This window comes from Emydura macquarii, unplaced genomic scaffold (assembly GCF_026122565.2).
Source record: "Emydura macquarii macquarii isolate MOO-44397 ecotype Brisbane River unplaced genomic scaffold, CSIRO-AGI_Emac_v2 contig_2768, whole genome shotgun sequence".
NCBI classification, from domain to species: Eukaryota; Metazoa; Chordata; order Testudines; family Chelidae; genus Emydura; species Emydura macquarii.
Window position 1 is genome coordinate 17,552,192 of NW_027132905.1, and position 21,518 is coordinate 17,573,709.

At 41.4% G+C, this 21,518-nt stretch overlaps 1 protein-coding gene across 5 annotated transcripts in view; it reads right to left on the reverse strand.

Annotated features, from left to right (window-relative positions):
- CSNK1A1 (casein kinase 1 alpha 1) overlaps positions 1–11,637 on the reverse strand; it is a 49,050-nt gene extending 37,413 nt beyond the window's left edge. For 3 of the 5 annotated variants that reach the window (XM_067566447.1, XM_067566444.1, XM_067566446.1), the window contains exons 1-2: positions 11,071–11,637; positions 10,155–10,261 (exon numbers count right to left, since the gene is read on the reverse strand). In XM_067566447.1, the coding sequence (XP_067422548.1) occupies positions 10,155–10,261; positions 11,071–11,193 (230 nt within the window). In that variant the 5' untranslated portion in view covers positions 11,194–11,637. The remainder of the gene's footprint in view (positions 1–10,154; positions 10,262–11,070) is intronic. The other 2 variants (XM_067566445.1, XM_067566448.1) reach the window with 1 other exon arrangement.
- Between the last annotated feature and the right edge of the window lie 9,881 nt (positions 11,638–21,518).

Below are 21,518 nucleotides of genomic sequence, written 5' to 3' on the forward strand. Positions count from 1 at the left end.
ATGTGAAAGTCTAAAACTTGCAAAAATCTACAAACCTTCCAGTCATACATGTGCATTAGCACATTTTTACCCTAGTGAAGCAGCATAACATACACAGACAGAGTTGGAAAACTTGTTTGTATCCTCCTGTGTTTCAACGCTTGTGTCACCATGCTGGGGAATTAAATCATATAATACTGTGGTGTGAGAAACTATTTGTTTTGCAGATCCCATATGGGCAAGGAGGCATTCTGCCAAGTCACCTTCATGTTTACTCAACAAACCCATAGTTTTTATTCCTTTAATGACTAACCTTGATGAAAGCAAATGGAAGTGTTGATGCACAGTGCAAAGTGCACAATTACTGTACTTAGTTCCACCAAAGCATAGTTCTCTAAACAGGAAGTGCTTTTTAAGTTGGATATAGCATATATTTTGGAACTTTTCAATTTTGAAACCTTGATGTCAGTGAATGCACATTTAGTGACAAATTAATATTTAGAACAGCTTGAGAAACCAGACTGCTACAACAAATTTACTAACAAAAGACTAATTCTGCTCAATTATCAAAGTGGTAACTTTATGTTCAAATGTTACTTCCTAAAGTAGACTGTACATTCAATCTTGTGAGAGGAAGGACTAGAGGGAAAAGGAAGAAAGGTGTAGGAGCAGAAGTAGATGAAACCACTTATTTCTATGTTAGCCCAACATCCAGTGAGATTCTAGACCTCATCTCAGACCATGTTGTACCACTTTTGCTGTTCCACAAAACAGCAATTAAGAGCTTAATTCCAAACCAGAAATGAATACATTAGACAAGTACAAACAGCATTCACATAACCTCAAGGAGCAGAAAAAGCCATTACTTCTTCAGATAAATACCCATCTAAGTTCTCAAAGAAAGATCTGTCGTTAACTGGGGCACAAACTTAAAACTCAAATATTGGCAAAAAGGACTCGTTCTCAAAGGAATAACCTCAAAGCAATATAAAAGGTACTCCAGTGACAGTTACAAAATAGATCATGTTATCAAATACAATAAAACTGAAGCAGAAAGTAGCCATGTTAGCAGTCATAGATGTGGGAAATACTCCAATGCATTGAGTGAATAGGGAAATGCAGACAAAGCTGTTACAGTTGTACATGTTAAATTAACTAGGTTAAACTCACCACTACAGCTTTGGATCTCCTTTACTTAAACAAAAATATATTTGATGTCAGTCTACATCTAACTAAATTGACGACTTGAAAATATCAGTGATAATTCGTTGACATCCAGCACAACTTATGCATATGGATTTCATACCTTTATCTGGGACACTATACAAATTTATTTTTCTTAGTTCCCTATGTTTTTTCAGTATCCTGTATTGCTCTAGCCTACAACTACCCTGACTGTCACTGAACAACTGATTTCTCAATTTCTTTCTGTTTCAAATATACGGTTTCATTATGGCAGTCCCTCTCCAACTATTAAAGATGGAGGAAAAAAGTCATGGCAAACAAGTATGCCTATGGCCCAAGAGACAGTTTGTTCAGCTTGTTTACACTTGCTAATTCAGCCCCTCCAGTGACAGAGATAATATAACGCACAGAGTATATTTACATAAGAAAAATACACCCTGTCACCATGAGCTATTTGAGTCTGAATTGCCTTAAGTATTTTATATTTACATATGCATTAGCTTCTTCATATTGACTTGTATGTTTTTTCTTCCTTAAAAGGTGGAAGAACAATTGTTAATTGTTGACCAGCTAAGAGTCAGGAATAACATAATATGGCACAACTGATACAGTTAGTGAAATATTTAGCAGAGGTCATTCACTGTGGCAACTAATGTTAGGTATAAATTAGACCACTCAGGTACTAAATTAAGAAGTGGCAGCTGAACACTTGCTATGAGAAAGTTAGAGTTACTATAAATAAAATATTGTGACTATTTTGTACAGCTAACAAAGATTATTTTCAACTACCGTAATATAGAAAGTATGCTAGTGCAACTCATTCCCTTAAATGATATGCAGCATGATAGTTTCAACTGACCATTACTCTTTATGCTGCATGCGCACTTCAAGTGATCGACTTGCTATTTTACTAAACGCTTAAGGCAGAAAATCTACACCTGGTAAATAGTTAGAGGGGCCTAAATCATAAGTCTCTGTAGAAATTAAGCCTTTCTGCCTTTTTGGTTGCAAAGATAATCTTTAAATATGAAGGAGAAACCCATGGAGTGCTTTCATCTCAAGTCTTTAGATTGCTCAATTGCTTCTGCCCCTACTCAGTACTGCTCAGGTTTCCCAAGCAGAATAAAACTGACAAAACTGATCAGTTTCATTACTGCATAGGGGATGCCACATATATTGAAATTGACAAGACTGATAGCTACATTGTTATCTGCTTCTGCTAGGTAACCCTGTAAGCAGAGGCAGACAGAGCCAAGTATAGAAGAGGGTCTGGAAAAGATTGAGGCTATCCCTATTCAAAAGCAGAGATCACTCTCCAGGTCAGCCAAAAGGTTCTGCCACAGAAAGAAAAGCATCAATTGCTGGAAGGGAAAAGTAGTGGCAGGGGAGTCAAACACCTACAAATATGAAACAGAATCCACTGACAGGCCCCTCCCTCTTTCCAGCACAAAACCAAACTTTTTCCACCAGAGCCTTGCCAATAGAAATTACTGCTGTGCCCTCTCCATGCCTCATATTAGTATCTGGCTCGTGGGTTTTCAAACCCCGTCCTAAGGTCTTGCATAAGCAGTTCCAAGCTGCAAATGCATCCTCACCAATTAACATATTTAACTTATATAAAACATTGCTTAAAGCAGGGCTCGACAAATTTCCATCGTAGCTAGAAGCCAGCCCAAAAATTAAGGAGCCAGACAGCGTGGGCCCAGCGGCGTGCCCCACCACATGGACGCAGTGGCGCCCTGGCCAGAGTGCGGCAGCCGCTCTCCCCTCCCGGTCCCACCCCTCTCTCACAACCGGCATGGTGCCCTGGCTGGAGTGCTTAAAGGGACAGTCACTTGAAAAGTCTGAAAACTATGCATCTATTATTATTATTAACAAAAGTAACTAGGATTACTACTGAGTACCTATATTTTCAATTTACTTTGTACATTCGACAGCACTTTGTGTATACTCAACTTCACGGTTTCCCTAGATAGAAAATTACTACTAGTGAACAGTAAAGCCAAAAAACCCTTGGGATTTTTAAGGTGTTTCAGGACATTGTTAGAAGGGTGCTTTATCATAAGTTGTAATATTTATAAGTTTGAATTTTAAATTAATGAATTTCAAATGTCCTTTATATCACTACTCATCTAACTGCACATATTGCACTCTTAGGCTTAATGCTTGAGTAGGTTTTACTGATTTTGTGAGTTAGGAAGGACCTATGCTAAATGTTAAATTTGCATAGCTCCAAACAATAGTGTGATTCTACTTACCACTGAATTCAAATGTCACTTTAGTCAGCTTCATATGCTTAGTGGTGTATTAAGATTCCTACAGTGAGAACATGGGGCAGACTACCCTAAAACTTGTAGGTCATGTCAGGAGAATAATAAGATTAATCATAACTGTCTTCTAGAATTTGCTTTCCATGAAGATGGTGGGAAGTGTTCAGAAGCTTCCACTTTCTCCCTCCACTCCCCCTGCCATAAGAAATAAGAAAAGTGGCATAAACATGCCTCAATACCTGTAGAATATACAACTGATTTTAACAGTAAGCCTGGTGGAAGGAAATCTTTGATATACAAATGTTTTAGTACCCTTGGCATTCATCAGAGAACTAATGGTATATTTTTAGTGCCATTAATTATCACCTATCAACATGTGTTTTATTAGGCCTTGTCTAGACAAGAGCAATGGCTTCCTCATGTAGCCATAGTCTTAGTCCTGCACTCAATAAATAAATTCAACATTTAATATGTTAAATATGACTGGCTATAATGAGCAGATACATCACTCACTCCAAATATGACCAGATACTGGCAATTAATCTGAAAATTAATCCTCAAGAAAAATCTCTACCCAAAATAAACCTATTTAAAAATATGTAAAGAGTGAATTGTGAAAGACATTTAAGTTACAATAAATCAATACAAGAAAAAAAAGTTCAGAACAAGCGACCAGCCAAATATACAGCCAGCCAGAAGCAAGGAAATGGTACAAACTCAAATACCCCAAATTAATGTGATCAATACCCAATTACACAAGAAAGTAATGGAACAAAAATGCATTACCAGTACAAGAAGGGGACTGACATAATGCTCTAAAACAGTGGCTCTCAACCAGGGATACGCGTACCCTTGGGGGTACACAGAGGTCTTCCAGAAAGTACTCAACTCATCTAGATTAGTGTTTTTCAAAGGGGGGGGGGGGAAGTGTTGCAGCTCCCAGGGGGTCACATGATGGGTATGGGGGGATTACAAGTGCAGGACTAGTATTAGAGGGTGGCAAGCAGGGCAATTGCCTGGGGCCCCATGAAGCTAAGTTACATGGATCAGCCCTGCTGCCTGGGGCTCAGGCTTCAGACAAGGCTCACAAGTGAAAAACAGGGTCAAGTATCATACTGAAATGTAAGTACAATATTTATATTCCAATCCATTTATTTTGTAATAATATGGCAAAAGTGAGAGAGAGACATTTTTCAGTAATAGTGTGCTGTGACACTTTTGTATTTTTGTCTGATTTTGGAAGCAAGTAGTTTTTAAATGAGGTGAAACTTGTGGTACAGAAGACAAATCAGACTCTGAAAGGAGTATGGTAGTCTGGAAAGATTGAGAACCACTGACCTAGAACAACCAGGAAAAACCTACCAGGAGTGTGGACTTTTCATTCAGTCCATCAGATCTGCCTTTAGGGCAATCAGTTAAAAGAAGAACATAAGAACAGCCATACTGGCTCAGACCAATGGTCCATCTAGCCCAGTATCTTGTCTTCCAATAGTGGCCAATGCCACATGCTTCAGAGGGAATGAATAGAACAGGTAATCATCAAGTGATCCATCTGATCAGCCACTCCCAGCCTCTGGCAAATAGCAATCCCTACCTAATAGCCATTGATGGACCTATCCTCCATGAATTTACCTAATTCTTTTCTGAACCCTGTTATAATCTTGGCCTTCACAACATCCTCTGGCAAGAAGTTCCATAGGTTGACTGTGCATTGTGTGATGAAATACCTCCTTTTGTTCATTTTAAACCTGCAGCCTATTAATTTCATTCGATGACCCCTAATTTTTGTGTTATGAGAAAGAGTAAATAACATTTCCTTATTTACTTTTCTTCACACCAGTCAGGATTTTATAGACCTCTATCATATGCCCCCTTAGTTGTCTCTTTTCCAAGCTGAAAAGTCCCAGTCTTATTAATTTCTTCTCATATGGAAGTTTTTCCATACCCCAATTATTTTAGTTACCATTTTCTGTACCTTTTGCAATAGATCTTTTTTGAGATGTGGGCATTTCATGGATTTATTAAGAGGCAATATGATATTTTCTGTCTTATTATCTATCCCTTTCCTAATGATTCCCAACATTATTAGCTTTTTTGACTGCCACTACACATGGAGTGGATGTTTTCAGAGAACTATCCACAATGGACTCCAAGATCTCTTTCCTGAATGGTAACAGCTAATTTATACCCCATCATATTATATGTGTAGTTGGAATTGTGTCTTCCAATGTGCATTACTTTGTATTTATCACCACTGAATTTCATCTGTCATTTTGTTGCCGTCACCCAGCTTTGTGAGATCCCTTTGTAACTCTTTGCAGTCTGCACAGGGTCTTAGGGTGGCTCAACAATGCCGCTCAGGGGTGTGGATTTTTCACCCCAACGGATATAGTTAAACCTACCTAATTTTCTCCTATAGACCAGGCCTAAGAAAGCCCAACATCTTTTTCAGAAGTTAGCCTACATAATCTTTACATTAGTAACTCAGGCTTACCATTTTATTTCTTGTATAGATACAGCATAACAAAGGTCTTATCTAGTGCTTTTTATCCACAGGTCTCAACATAGAATAATGGAAATGCAGGACTGGAAGGGACCCTCGACAGGTCATCTAGTCCAGTTTCCTGTACTGAGGCAGGACCAAGTATTACAGACCATTCCTGACATGAGTTTGACTAACCTGTTCTTAAAAGCCTTCAACTGACAGATTCCACAACTTCTTTACAGAATTTTTTCCAGTGCTTAACTACCCTTACAGTTAAGAAGTTTTTCCTAATGTCTAACCTAAATCTCCCTTTCTGCAATTTAACTCATCATTTCTTGCCGTGTCCTCAGTGATTAAGGAGAACAATTTATCCTCCTCCTCTTTGTAACAACCTTATATGTACTCAAAGACTCATGTCCCTCCTTAGTCTTCTCTTCTCCAGACAGACCACCACCATTTTTTTTCAGTATTTCCTCACAGGTCATGTTTTCTAAACCTTTAATCATTTCTGCTGCTCTCCTCTGAACTCTCCCCAGTTTGTCCAACATGATCTCACATTCTTTTGGAAAGCATTACCTTGGTTTTACAGATGGGGAAGTTGAAGTACAGAAAGCTAAAGTGATTTTCTCAAGGTTATACCACAAGGCAGTGGCAAAGCCAGGAACAGACCCGATCAAGTACCCTATCCATTGGATCACACTGCTGCCTGCTATGACTACTTTAATACGGTGCAGCTGTAAAATTTTATAACAGTTCAAAAAAGTCAGGCAAGCTTTAAAAAAAGGATTACACTTTCCTTAATATTCTCCTCCAACAGAGTACAACTCAATTCTATTCCAACTCTTCAGATTACACAAATTCTTTTATAGTACTGATGTGGCATATTGTCAGAATGTTTAGTTATAGTTAAGTCTGCAAACTAAACTAAAGATAAAAGTCAAACATTCTCCAGACAAAAGTGCATTTAAAGAGTACCGAATCATATGTGGCTAATGAGACATACTAGAAAACAAATATGCACACTATATGAACATCAGGATAAAAGTCACAGATTAATTCTTTGTACAATGTACACATCCTTCTAATGACACATTACACATTGTAAGTCAGGTTATTCATCTTCATTCACAGCAACAGAAGTATTTAGCCTGAATCAAATTCCATCATCCTTAATGTTTGGGGACAAGAACTTCACTGCACAAACTGTTACTGCCCCTCTCTAATGTTAAAGTAGAAAAAGAAAAATAAGAAGCACTTTATTTTAGGTTTTCCTACTGCAATTGTCACCAAATGATATCAAGCAAGATGCCAGCCAGTAACAGAAATGTGTGGTTAGAGACTGTAAACATAAATTTTGATAACGTATATTCCACCCATCCACCTCACCCAACATTTAAACCCAGCGGAAGTGCTGTGGAAGGATTTCTAATTAGGCTAGAAAATTTCACAGAACACTGCAAGGTAGACTAGCACTGTGAGAACCTGAAAGTGAAATTGACCCAAGACAGTTTCATTCACACTATCTAAGGGATTGCTCAACCTGAACTCTAGTCAGTTTTTTAAAAAGTGAGTTGAGTAGTTTCAGATACTGTATCAGCTGCCAAACCCCCAAACCAATTTTTTCTGATATTACCCATCATTTCCTGTTCTTTAAAAAGGTTGCTCATTCCCCTATTGTGCAGAAAAGCCATTTAAAATAAAAGGGGATATTGCTGACTATACAAAAAGTGAAATGGGATATATAAAAATACTGTCAAATGCACAAAGAAAAATTAAAGATATTACAAACAAGTTTTTTCTTTTAGTTTCGCAATCTTGTTATTTTCAAACAGTAGGTATATGTTTTAGACAGGAATATTATTTAAATTCACTTTTTGCATCTCACCTTGGGGAATAACCAGTAACAAGTAGTTTATTACTGAGCAAGCCTGACAACCCATCCTTGGGCTGTAATTCACTTTTGCTACATGGATTAAGGATACTAAATGAATGACTTGTTGCTAGTGTAACAGGTATGTTTTTCACTTAAAGAAAAACAATTTACATTTACCTAAAAATACTTGCTTTGCAGATTTATAGTAAAATATTAAATACCTGTTTGTTTATTGAAATGCCACTACTAAAATAGCATTGTTTTAACGTGTAACTAACTTGAGAAAAACTGCCAAAGCAATTTCAATTATTCCTTCACAATTTTAAAAAATGAAATCCTTCCACTGAAGATGATGCTGCAATTGCATAGTCTGTAGAAGACTGTGCAGCTCTGGTTTCACTTAAAGCTACAAGTTTATTGCTTCACATTTGTTCTATCCTTACATAAGGCTGATTTTGCAAAGGGTTTAGATAGAACACTTCCTCTCAGTTCATATAGTTATGGCACACATGCAGGGGATATTACTACTCATAATTAGGGGCACAAACAAATATTGTCCTAATTTTAAATGAAGAATAGCATTAAACTAATTAGTATTCAATAAGATCCTACAACAGATGCCAGTCCTACAAATCAGTGGGGTTACACCCATTATATATAACAAGGAAAAGGAGTACCAAGCATGTACTATAGCTAGGCTTGACACAGTTCGATTGTAAATTTTTTTTTAAACAATTTTGACAGCTAATACTGACTATTTTAAAACATTTTCTATATTTATCAATTTACATTTTCACTGTTACACAAAATTATGGATTTTAAGCTTTTTATTTTTATTCATTTACATTTTAACAGTTGCAGGAAATTTTGGGGAGATCAGACAATAGTAATTTAGTGACATGTTGAGATTCAAAAACCTAAAGCTTAAAATCATTGAAGCACAAACTGTCATCATCACATGCCAAAATATACAATATAAATATCTTTAAATCAACCTAAGCTCTCAAGCAGCATTTTTCTTACTCTGCCTATTTGTACATTTCTATTTTCCATGGAAATATTTTTTCATTGGTTTGTGTGTACGGTGAAATTGATGTTTACCAGGATTTACCAATAAAAATCTGAACCCTCCAAGTCAAACTATTGCTAGTACGCCTATCCTTTGCAAACCACAGTTACATATTTACGTAGTCACTGAATCCAATAACTTTACTTTGATTTTCTTCGCACTCATCACACTACAGAGTTCAGGCAGGGGAGGCCAACTTATTGACTCCCGAGATCTCCCGCTGGGCAGAATCCTCTAGCCCCACCACCCTGCAGAAGGGCAGAAGCTCTGAACTTCCCACACATCTGGTAGGCAGAGAATGGGGGGAGGGGTGGGAGATAAGAGGCTCTGCAAACCACACTTTAACTGTAAAAGAGCCACATGCAACTCACGAGCCACCCCTGCTACAGATATTAAAAACAATCCAAAGAATTTTAAATGCGATAGACTTCTAATGAAGGCTCTTGAAAAGTGGCAACTCTTGGAAAATTTTTTGTATATAGTTAAATTTCAGTTCATCTCTATGCTGAAGTAAGTGGAACCCACCAATATTTGATTTATTCTTGCTCACCTGGCTAGCCTCACCGGTATTAGTAAAATAATCTAATTCTCAAGTCTGCTTCACTACTAAGAAAACTTAAAAATAGTTCTGACTAATCTTCTCCTGATGTATTAAAACAAGGTAAGTTTTCATAACCAGCATGAAACAAGGAAACTGCATAACAAGCGAATGGGAGGGGGAGAAATAATCTTGGCACTGAATCTCTAGAGGGCTCAGTGACGCATCTGTTGTGGGCAACAGAAAGGGGCTGCCATTTCATTCCCCCTGGAGGTTCTCTGCAGACCTGAGCCTTCCGGACATACAAATGTGCTGGAAGGAAGAAAAGTACATGCCAGAGCATATCCCATGTCCCAACAGAAGATGGGGGAAGGGTTAGTCTCATCCATCCGCCATTTTCTGAGCAGAGAAGGAAGACATGTTGGAACAAAAACACAACAAAAGAGAGCAGCCATTTCCAATGATAGCTTTCCTGAAGCCAGCCTACACTCCCAATCACAAGTTCTGTGGGAATTCCCCCTCCTCAGGGATTGCTGCACAAAGGGCTGAAATCTACAGAACGCAGTGAGAGGGAATGGGGAAGGCTGCCGTTGGGGAGATCCTGCCACTTCTACTAGATACACACTATTCAGTCTCCCAAATTGATCCTGAGTAAAAACAAACACTAACCCCTTCTCTAACTACGGAGCCCCAACACAAACTGATGCTCTGGGCAAAACACCATACCAATGTCTCACAGGCTATTTGGTTCTTACCTTATGTGTGGAATGCCAACTCCCCCTTGCAGGATCTTGTACAGTTTACTCTCATACAGCAGCTGGGGATGCCTGGCCTTCTGAGATTCCAACTTCACCGCCACTTCCTACAGTGAGAGGGAACAGGGATCAGAGCATCCACCAAGCACAGGGGTGTATGGGACACACATCTCCACTCCCCCTCAGAGCATTGCTGCAGTAGATTTTGGGAATGTGGGAAAACTTTCTAGATATCACATCACTAGTTCAGTGTCCACTGTATGGAAGAGCAGCAGGCTCCGCAAATAAAATCCACACGGTGCTGATTTGTGCATAAATATCCATCCTGGGAGAAAATAGGACTAGAGATGTTTAGTCTTCAGATCCATATGGCTAATCAAGACGGGGGTTCTTTCTTCATGGCTCGGAGAAATGTGGGTTGGGGAGAGGAAAAAGAAGAGAACCAAAGAATGGGGACGGAGGGATCTTCTGCGTCTCTCACCATTGGTAATGTTGCATGTCAGGTAAATGTATGCCCCCTCAAAGGGGAAAAGGATAGATGACTGGGGGGGAGGGGATGGACCCCCTCCCGCTGCTAATGGCCAGGGACACGTCGCCTATTTTTGGGTATGTGGAGGAGTCCTAACTGTACCACCCATCCCCAGAGAGGTGGGCAGCCCCCATGTCAATGTGCTATCACCAGGTAAGTTCCTCCTGCGAAGTGCTGGTCTCCTTCTACTACAGGACTAATGACCCCAGCACCGAGTCTCTTTGGTGAAACCACCCGCAGGGGTCTGGGCTCCCTCTTCTGGCGGGACCCCTGGCTCGCCCTCCCCTGCCCACTGGTGATGGGGGTCACTGGGTACGTACTCTGGGGCGGGGACTCCCTCAGGGGCTGAGTCCCGGGGCTCCCTGCGGGGCTACGTGGCGCCCTTACCTCCCCGTTGGTGATGTTGATGGCCAGATAGATGTCCCCGAACGAGCCCGACCCGATCTTCCGCACCAGCTTGTATTTGCCCCCGACTATGAACTCGGCCTTGGAGCCGCTGCTGCTCGCCATGATGAGGGACGGCTCGCGGCCCCTCCCGGCGCTGAGGGAAATGGGGCTTAGGGTCCTGCACTGCAGCAAGGGGGCTGGGCAGGAGGGGGGGCTCTGCGCCGCCCGGGAGGAGGAAGAGGCAGCAGCGGAGGAGGAATCGGGTCCCCGCCGCTCAGCTCAGGCCGGGCCCCTGCGGCGGGCGTCCTCCTCCGCGGCTCTGCCCCACTCCCCGGCCGGGCGCCACTACACTCTCGGCCCGCTCCAGAGAGGCGAGGGTGGCACCGGGAAGCTCTGGGGGTCCGAGCGTCGCTGGCACCGCCGGATCCCGGCCGCCGCCGCTGGCACTTCACTCAGCAACCGCCGCCATCTTGTATATCGCGCTGCTGCTGCTGCTACCACGGCCACAAAATGCCTCCAGTCTGCGGCCGCCGCTTCTTCACCACGCAAGGCACTCTGGGAACGGGGCGGAGCAGCTACTGCGCATGTTCGACAAGACACAAAGCGCGCATGTGCAGGCTAAGGGGTGCAGCGAGGACGATGAGCCAGCGCGCGTGCGTAGACAAAGCTAAATCAAAGAATGACTAGCTCGGCTCACGCTACCGCAGCGCGCCCACTCTTCGGTTTCCGCAATTGCACATGCGCACAACCCTATTGGAATCACTCCCATCACTCACATCTCCCCTCCCCTCCGGTCCTTAAAGGGCCAGGGGCCTCTCAAAGTCACTTGACATGGCCAACGTGATGGGGGTGGTCTGGGGTGGGAACGGGGCCAGGAGCACGTGGGCTCTGCAGCAAGAGCACAGGCTGCCAGCTGGGCTGTGACCCAGGGCAGATGAGACCCCCCCCCCCCCACCCGAGGGCTAGACCCTGCTTGCCCCAGAGACTCAGCCGGTGACGCACTTGTCACCATCTACTCTAAGGATCTCTGTGTCTGGCAGCCAGACTTGCTTTGGGGCAAGCAGAGCAAGGGGCCCAAGTGCCAGCCTGGCATGGGCTAGCAACGCAACCTGTAATAGAAATCAGTTACTTTCAGGAGGGACCATCAGATTGTGGATGCTTCCATTTGTGGGGCCCAGTTTGTGACAGCCTGGGCCCGATGTTCAGAGGTGTTGAGCATCTGCCACATTCAATGCAGTTAGTGGGAGCTGCTCGAATGGTGCTCAGCACCTACGGAAAATCAGGCCCACGATGTCTCTAGCTGGCGGCATTGCTCATGCCCGGTATTCAATAATCAGGAGCCAACCCCTAGAAAAATCATGAGCTTGGCTAAAAAATTATGAGATTTTAAAAAGTGTAAATGTGGAGTCCTTTTTTGTTTGACATCTGTTTTTTGAGCCCCTAATATTTTCAAGCTTTTAATTGCAACCATGAAGGATAGAAATAATTGTTTAAACAAAAGTTGAGATTGTCACCTAATCACATGGCTCTGGTTTCTGTGGCTTTGGAAAAACGCATGAGAGCTGGCAACACTCCCAAAACCAGAGGTATCCAAATTCAGTGGCCACTTCTGACAATTTGGATGCACGTGTAGAGTTCAACACAGCTCCTTTTTATCCCTCTCACAAACCAATCTGCTAAGTACTGCTTGGTGATTGGCTCTTTGTAAAGTGACTGGGGAGGCCCTGGGTGAATAATACTTTGTAAATATAAAGGGCCTAAAAGTCAGACCAGGTGTAAATTGGCCCACTCCCACTGAAGTCAAAGGAGTTGCAACAACTTACATTTGGCCCTTAAGTGGATGGATCTTCTCTAGAACCTCTTTGGAGCAGGTACCTGACATGTGCTTTATAAATAATAATAAATTAATACTTTGGGGTCACATTGAGGAAAATAGCAGTAATATTACATTGTGCTTACATACAGTATTCATAGATCTAATTCTTGTACCCAGTCTCTTAGTCACTTTTCCTGTTGCATCACCCCTTCTTGATATTCATTGTGTCAACTACATCCATGTACACCATCTTTCTGAACAGTATACACGTGAGTTGTAATTCACATCACCTTTTATATCCGTGCTGAGTATGGCCTAAAGTGGATTGTACCCAAGCTCTGCTGACAACTTATCAGGTCCCAGATCAAATCCAAACATTTTCTATACATTAATGCTAAGTGCTTGACTTCACTGTTTAAAAAAATAAATTCAGAGTAACATGTGGCACCTAAGGTGCTATTCTGAGACCCCTGCGTATCTCAGGCCCAGAAGCAAAATAGGGGGGAATTAAGAATGGAGTAGAGCTGCCCTGTGCTTTTGCGAGTACACAACATCTGCTTTATCATCCTTCTTTGGTAGGTCTGACATGATTTGATTTACCTCCTAACCTTGGTTCAGCTACAGGTCTATTTGAATTGTAAAGTGTATAGCACTAATTCCTAGAGATGCCTTGCAAATTTCTTCTGGGAGTATTTTAAGTGGCTGCTTTGATTCAGCCACATATATTTTGGGACTGGGGTTTCTGCCTTTTTAAATGTTCTTTGCTTGTGTGTCCTCTCGATCCATTCTCTGCATTGCTCTTTTGCAAGAGCATGAAACTGAGAATTCCTTGTGACTCATTATTACTCACTGTCAGGATGGGCTCCACTATGCAAGACTAAATTTGGGAGAAGATTTAGGCCTCCAGCCCTGTTGAGAAAGTACGTAGAGTAATGCAGCCAAATTACAAGAACAGCATCTATTAGATGCCAACTTGGCATGTTTCTTGCTAACTGGGTCAGCCACAGACTCTCCCTTTCAGCTCAGCTAGTAGGGTTGCTAACCACATGCTTATGAATGACCAGGAGCCTGATTTAAGGCCTGGTCTACACAGTTTGCGTACCGATTTAACACTGAAAGTGAATGTTGATCTTTTATCAAGGAGTAGGGATACATATCACAAGAGCCAAAGGGAACTGCACTTTCAAGGGCATTTGAGATGTCTCAGAACATCTCCCTCCTCAACTCATTTCTAAATAAGGAGCTTTGTGTCCCCAATTGCCCTTGTGTTACTGTTGATGATGTGCAAATAGCTCAGGGGGGCTGAGAAAGGCTTAAAGCTCTTCAGGATTTTTAATGGCTGCTGTTGAGGGGATCTGAGCAGTTGGGAAGCTGTTTAGCTTGAATCACATTTACTTGGAGGAGCTGGAAAAACAGGTTGTCCCATAAATAGACCATATATGGGTGTATCTGAATGCTAAGGACTCCCTGCTCTAGATTTACAAAATTGTGTGATGCTGCCATCTAATGGCTGAAAAGTTACTGCTTATGTTTAATATTTGCGTTACAGTGGCACCCAGGAAGACACCATGTCTGCCTTGAACAGCTCACAGTTTAAGAAGACAAGTGTCATACAAAGGGGGAAATGATCAAATAGAGACAATTTTTAATATACAGATAGACATTTGTTATTTTTTCTCTTGATAATTTAAGATATATAAGATAAATGCCAGTTCTCCCCATCTGTCCCTCAAGCCATTATTAATTAGCTAACTTCTTACAGGCATCACAGCAGAGATGGGTTTGAAAAGAAGATCAGTTGATGAAGGATATTCTGGTCATAGAAAACAGCCTGGAAAAAAACACAGGGATCAGGGATGTGTGTGAGAAGCTGACAAACATGCTGACAAAGCTGCATTGCTGGAATGGAGCGAGAGTAACACAAGAAGAGACAAGAGCTGATAAATATAGGGAGTAGACCTCTGAAAGGCCTTGAAAGTGAGGACAAGAAGCTTTAATTTGATGCCATGAAACAGAGGGAACCAGTGAGGGGGATTCAAAGGGAAGGGTGACTTGGACAAAACAAAGAAGATGATCTTAATAGCTGCATTTTGAATGGTGATATGGGTGATGGGGAGGCCACAGTTGTGAAGATGGGAGATGATAAAAGCCTGGAAGGGAGTTTTAGCTGTTTGAAAAGTTCTATCTCTCTATGCTTCCAATGAGCATCAATATAATCATCCCCCCAGGTAATCCTTTGATTCCAATCCTAAGCACACACGTGTGCAGATGTACATGCATACACACACAAAAACATGTATTGCACACTTTAAACATACACATGCACACACATACACTTTCCACACACACATGCACACAATATCACAAGGACAATTCCAACATGTCATTAATCTGCACAAGGTTCAAGGAACATCATAGAATGTATGTAGGCTTGGAAGGATTCAATTTTTAGCAGAAAATGTCAATTTAACTGTACACAAACTGATGAAAACTATTTCCATAGATAATAACTGAAATTTACAAATGCTACCTGAGGGCTTGCTAGAATTTGATTTTAGAATATTTACACTGTATATTTTGACGTGTGATGTTGACATTTTAACAGTTATAAGGCTTGCAACTTTTTGAATCTCAATGTCTACTGTCATTAAATAATTACTGTCTGGTCCCCCCCAACTTTCCCACAATTGTGAAAAAGTGAATTGATAACAATAAAAAAAAAATGCATAAATCCCATAATTGTGCACATCTGAAGAGTTAAATTGATGCAAATTGAAAAAAATGCTTTAAAAATCAATATTATCCATCAAAATTATAGAAAAAAATCAAATTCTTCCAAGCCTAGAAATATGATACAGCTCATTTCCTGTCTCTACTACTGTTCTGTCCACATTTTGAATGCCAGTTTTCAGATTTGGGTCTTGGCAATTTATGAGCTCTATTTGTGTATGTATCTTTCTACAACAGCAAGAAAGTAATTATATTCTCAAGTACAGGAAAAAGAAATTAATTTCTGGATGGGCAGGAGTTCAACACAGTGAGTGAATGGCATTATTAAGGACATAGGATCTGAATGAGAATCATAGATCCATCCACTTAGGCATCCCATCCCTTGCCTATTTCAGATCAGATCCAAAGGTCCATCCAGTCCTGTATCCAGCTCTGTCAAAATGGATCAGACTCAAAGGCCTAATCTGGTATTCTGTCCCTTGCCATGTAAGATCAGATCTACAGGTACCTCTAGTATGGTACCCAACCTTCGCCATACTGGATCAGACCCATAGATCCATCTGCTCTGGAATCCTGCCTCTAGTAGTGACCAATATTTGATACCTCAGAGGAAGATAGAGATCCTTCATAATGCACCTTTCCAGATGTCATGCCATATAGGAGAAAAAGTCTCTTTCCAGCTTTCCCATGACCTACACTGGGAAGTTTGATCTTTAGTTTACAGAGCTGTGAATGATATTGACAGTCTGAAAGCCATCCAGATCTTTAAAAATGCAGCCACAGCCTCTACATCCATGTCCTCATTCTGAGACTTTGGAAAAAAAAACAACAAAAAAACAAAAACAAAAAAAACCCCACAAGTGAGTAAACACAAATGTTAACAAAATCTGCAAAGCCTGTCAGTATCAGAAACAGAATGAATCCATGAAAACTGCTGACTTTGGGTTTCTTTTTTAAAAGATGTAAACCAAAGGAAGCATTAGTGGCATTGTACATGTGAGTTGCCAGGGGATTTGTAGTGTGTGTCAGATGAGGATGGACAACAAAAAAGTGTGCATTCTCAGCTTCAAAGATGGTTTTGCAAACAACCGAGAGAAAAAAAAGTAATTGTTTAATTCAAACTTAAAATTGGGAACTATCAGTTTATACACCACCATCAATAAAATAACATAAATAAATTACCTGAGACAAACAATCTGATGGAATCATAGAATCGTAGGCCTGAAAGAGACCTCAAGAGGTCTTCTAGTCGAGTCCCCTACACTCAAGGCAGGACTAAATATTATCTAGACCATTTCTGACAGATGTTTATCTAACCTGCTCTTAAAAACCTCCAGTGATGGAGATTTCACAACCTCTCTTGGCAATTTATTCCAGTGTTTAAGTACTCTGCCAGTTAGGAAGTTTTTCCTAATGTCCAACCTAAACCTCCCTTGGTGCAATTTAAGCCCTTTGCTTCTTGTCCTATTCGCAGAGGTTAATGAGAACAATTTTTCTCCCTCCTCTTTGTAACAAACTTTTATGTACTTGAAAACTGTTATGTCCTCCCTCAGTCTTCTCTTCTCCAGACTAAACACACTCAATTTTTTCAATCTTTCCTCATAGGTCATGTTTTCTAGACCTTTCATCATTTTTGTTGCTCTTCTCTGGACTTTCACAATTTGTCCACATCTCTCCTGAAATGTGCCACCAAGAACTGGATTACAATACTCCAGCTGAAGCCTTATCAGCATGGAGTAGAGTGGAAGAATTTCTTCTTTTGTCTTGCTTACAACACGCTTCGTAATGCATCCCAGAATGATGCTTGCTTTTTCTGCAACAGTGTTACACTGTTTACTTGTATTTAATTTGTGTTGTGATCCACTATGACCCCCCAGATACCTTTCTGCTGTATGCCTTCCTAGGCAGTCATTTCCCATTTTGTATGTGTGCAATTGATTATTCCTTCCTAAGTGGAGTTCATTGCATTTGTCCGTATTGAATTTCATCCTATTTACTTCAGACCATTTCTGCAGTTTCTTCAGATTATTTTGAATTTGAATCCTAAACTCCAAAGCACTTCCAACCTCTCCCATCTTGGTATTGTCTGCAAACTTTGTAAGTCTATTCATATATACCATTATTGAATCATTAATGAAGATACCGGACAGAACCAGACCCAGAACTGATCCCTGCAGGACCCCACTTGATATACCCTTCCAGTTTAACTGTGAACCACTGATAACTACTCTCTGGGAATGGTTTTCCAACTAGTTATAGTAGCTCCATCTATATTATATTTCCCTAATTTGTTTATGAGAAGGTCATGTGAGACAGTATCAACAGCCTTACTAAAGTCAAGATATATCACATCTACTGGTTTCCATCCATAAGGCTTGTTACCCTGTAAAAGAAAGCTCTCAGGTTGGTTTGACATGATTTGTTCTTGACAAATCCATGTTGACTGCTATTTATCATCTTATTATCTTCTAGGTGTTCGCAAATTGATTGCTTGATTATTGTTTCATTATCTTTCTGGGTACTGAAGTTAAGCTGACTGGACTGTAATTCCCCAGGTTGTGCTTATTCCCCTTTTTATAGATGGGCACTATATTTGCCCTTTTCTGGTCCTCTGGAATCTCTACTATCTTCCATGACTTTTCAAATATAATTGCTAATGGCTCAGAGATCTCCTCAGTCAGCTCCTTGCGTATTCTAGGATGTATTTCATCAGTCCCTGGCCACTTGAAGACATCTAACTTGTCTAAGTAACTTTTAACTTGTTCTTTCCCTATTTTAGCCTCAGATCCTACCTCATTTTCAGAGGCATTCACTATGATAGATATCCAATTGTTACAAAACTTTTTGGTGAAAACTGAAACAACAAAGTCATTTAGCACTTCTGCCATTTCCGTATTTTCTATTATTGTTTTTCTCCTCCTCATTGAGCAATGGACCTACCCTGCCCTTGGTCTTCCTCTTTTAATGTATTTGTAGAATGTTTTCTTGTTACCCTTTATGTCTCTAGCTAGTTTAATCTTGTTTTGTGCCATGGCCTTTCTAATTTTGTCACTACATGCTTGTGTTTGTTTATATTCATACTTCATAATTTTAACCTACTTTCCTACTTTTGTAGGACTCTTTTGGGTTTCAGATCACTGAAGATCTCCAGGATAAGCCAAGGTGGTATCTTGCCATACTCACTATCTTTCCTATGCAGTGGAATAGTTTGCTCTTGTGGCCTTAATAATGTCTCTTGAAAAACTGCCAACACTCTTGAACTGTTTTTCCTCTTAGACTTGCTTCCAGTGGGATCTTTCCTACCCACTCCCTGAGTTTGCGGAAATCTGCCTTCTTGAAATCCATTATCTTTACTGTGCTATTTTCCCTCCTACCATTCCTTAGAATCATGAACTCTATCATTTCACGACTGCTTTCATGCAAGCTGCCTTCCACTTTCAAATTCTCAACCAATTCCTCCCAATCTGTCAAAATCAAATCTAGAACAGCCTCTCCCTTAGTTGCTTTCTCCACCTTCTGAAATAAAAAATTGTCTGCAATACATTCCAAGAACTTGTTGGATAATCTGTGCCCTGCTGTGTTATTTTACCAACAGATGTCTGGGTAGTCCACCAAGTCCTGTGCCTTGGATGATTTTGGAAGTACGTCCTACAGACAATTCTTTGTTATGTTCACAGCATACAAACAGAGAAGTTAGAAAAAACATCAAATACTTCTTCAGGGAGATTGCAGTATAACCCTACTGCCAACACAAGCACCAAAGATAGAAAGAAAGCAGGCTGCTCCCTAATTCTGCGAAGCACAAGTCACCCCACCTAGCCCTAGACTGTCTCTTTGCAGACTGACTACCACCGCATGCTTCTCTACAGAGCCCCCTCACCAGCAAGCTGGATTGGTAAGCCACTGAGAATTTAAAATGATATAATATAGCACAGTTTTCAGTACACCACATTCTTTAGCTTCAGCCCTTAATACTTTGTCTAAAGTGGTTTCCAAATTTTTCCTCTTGTGTTCCCCCTTACCAGTAATAGAATGTATCCATGCCCCCCTGGCCAGGAACGGAGTTGTGGTTGGGCTGGGGTCCATGGCAGAGGCCAGGAGTGGAGCAGAGGCTGGGAGAGGGGGCCGGGGAGCAAGAACGGGGACCAGAGGCTGGGAGCAGAGCTAGGGGCAGAGTGGGGCTGGGTTGCATTCCCTCTCCACTCCTTTGGGCGGGGCTGGCCTGGGACTGCTGCGCCACCTCACCAATGTTCCTCCGTACCCCCGCAGGGGGGCCTGCCCCACAGTTTGGGGACCTTTAATCTAAAGGCTCTGAGATGCTCTATGAACCTTGTGTATTTCATTGTTTTGTGGGGGCAGTGAAGCAAGGAAGAGATGTTCATATCTTTACCACCAGATAAAGCAAAAGGAATAAATCTCTTCTCTTCTCCCCCTGTTAGATACACCGAACTTCCTGCTTTGTTGAGAACATTCTTATATATTTAGCTCAATATCACCTTCATCCCAGCATTGCTCACGCATCAGTGGTTCTTTCTGTGCAACTGAACGTCTCCAAAGCTTTTAATTTGATCGCAGAGAGGGAGGGGGCTGCATACAGCATAATGAATCAGCTGTTCTATGCAGTACAGACCCAGCAGCAGACTTGCAACAGTGCTAGTGAATCTGTCACTAGGAAGTGAGAGAGAAAGGGAACAGATCGTCCTTCTGGGCAGCAGGGATATCCCCTGGGCTGGCCAAGCAGCATTTGGTGGAAGCCTTTCAATGACAAGCTGCACCATGCAGTGATCTGAAAGGTCAAAGAGTGTCAAGGGCCTCTCCTCATGGATGGCTTGTGAGGCAGATAATTTGGTGTTTAATTAAAATAATGATTTCTGAACTCCCTGCTGGGATTCACCCTGCTTGCCGCTGTTGGCAATATGGGGCTGGGGCTCAGTGTCAGAGCGAAAAGCCCAGATTCCATTTTTCTGGGCTACTGCTTTACATTCTGAGCTAGGGTGGAGCACTTCACGAGTGACATTTACAAAGTGACAATTACAAAGACTTTGGGACAGAATCTGATCTCAGGTATGTCACCGTAAACCTGGAGCAAGTCCAGTGAATTATTCAAGGTTTACACTGGTGTAACTGAGATCAGGATCTGTTCTTTGTCCTTCTATTGCTCCTGCCATTTGAGGATCTCAAAGCACATTATAATTTTTCATTAATTTAGCTTCACAACAACCCAGTGAAGTAGAGAAGTATCAATACCTCATTTTACAGACGAGGAAACTGAGGGCCCCTGAATTTGAGGGGGAAGATTTTCAAAGGCACAAAGGGAAGCCGAAGCCTTAAGTGATCTGCCCCAGGTCACACGGGAAGTCATTGGCAAAGCTGGGAACAAATCTCAGATCTCCTGACTTCAAGTACCTTGGTCTAGTTATTAAACAACATTGCCTTCTCTTCAGACTGGTGGGTTAAATACCAGGTTGCAGAGACCTATAACAAATGCAGGGGCCATCAATAGCTTATAACCAGTCATGGGCCGTAGAACCTGTTTGATGCAGTTAGGAAAGGTTGTTAATACAAAGCAGTAACACTGCTAACATCTACGTGCAGGGGTGGTGGCACAATTTGTAGAGTGGGGTGCTGATAATGGAAACCATGTATTTGCTGTTTGTTATTACTACTTCAAGCCAGCCGGTGCAGCAGCACCCCTAGTTCCAGCATTACAGACAGGGTAGCTCCTGTGTTATTGGCACTGCTACAATATTTATGTATAAGATTAGATATCTGGATGAATGGTTTTGCAGACTCACTGGGATATTTATTTCAGGACACCCATTCTGCCCCAGTCTGAGCTTTCCCGACTCCCCATGCTGTTATGTCGGCAGCATGTCCTTGAGACAAAGGTACAGCTCCCTTG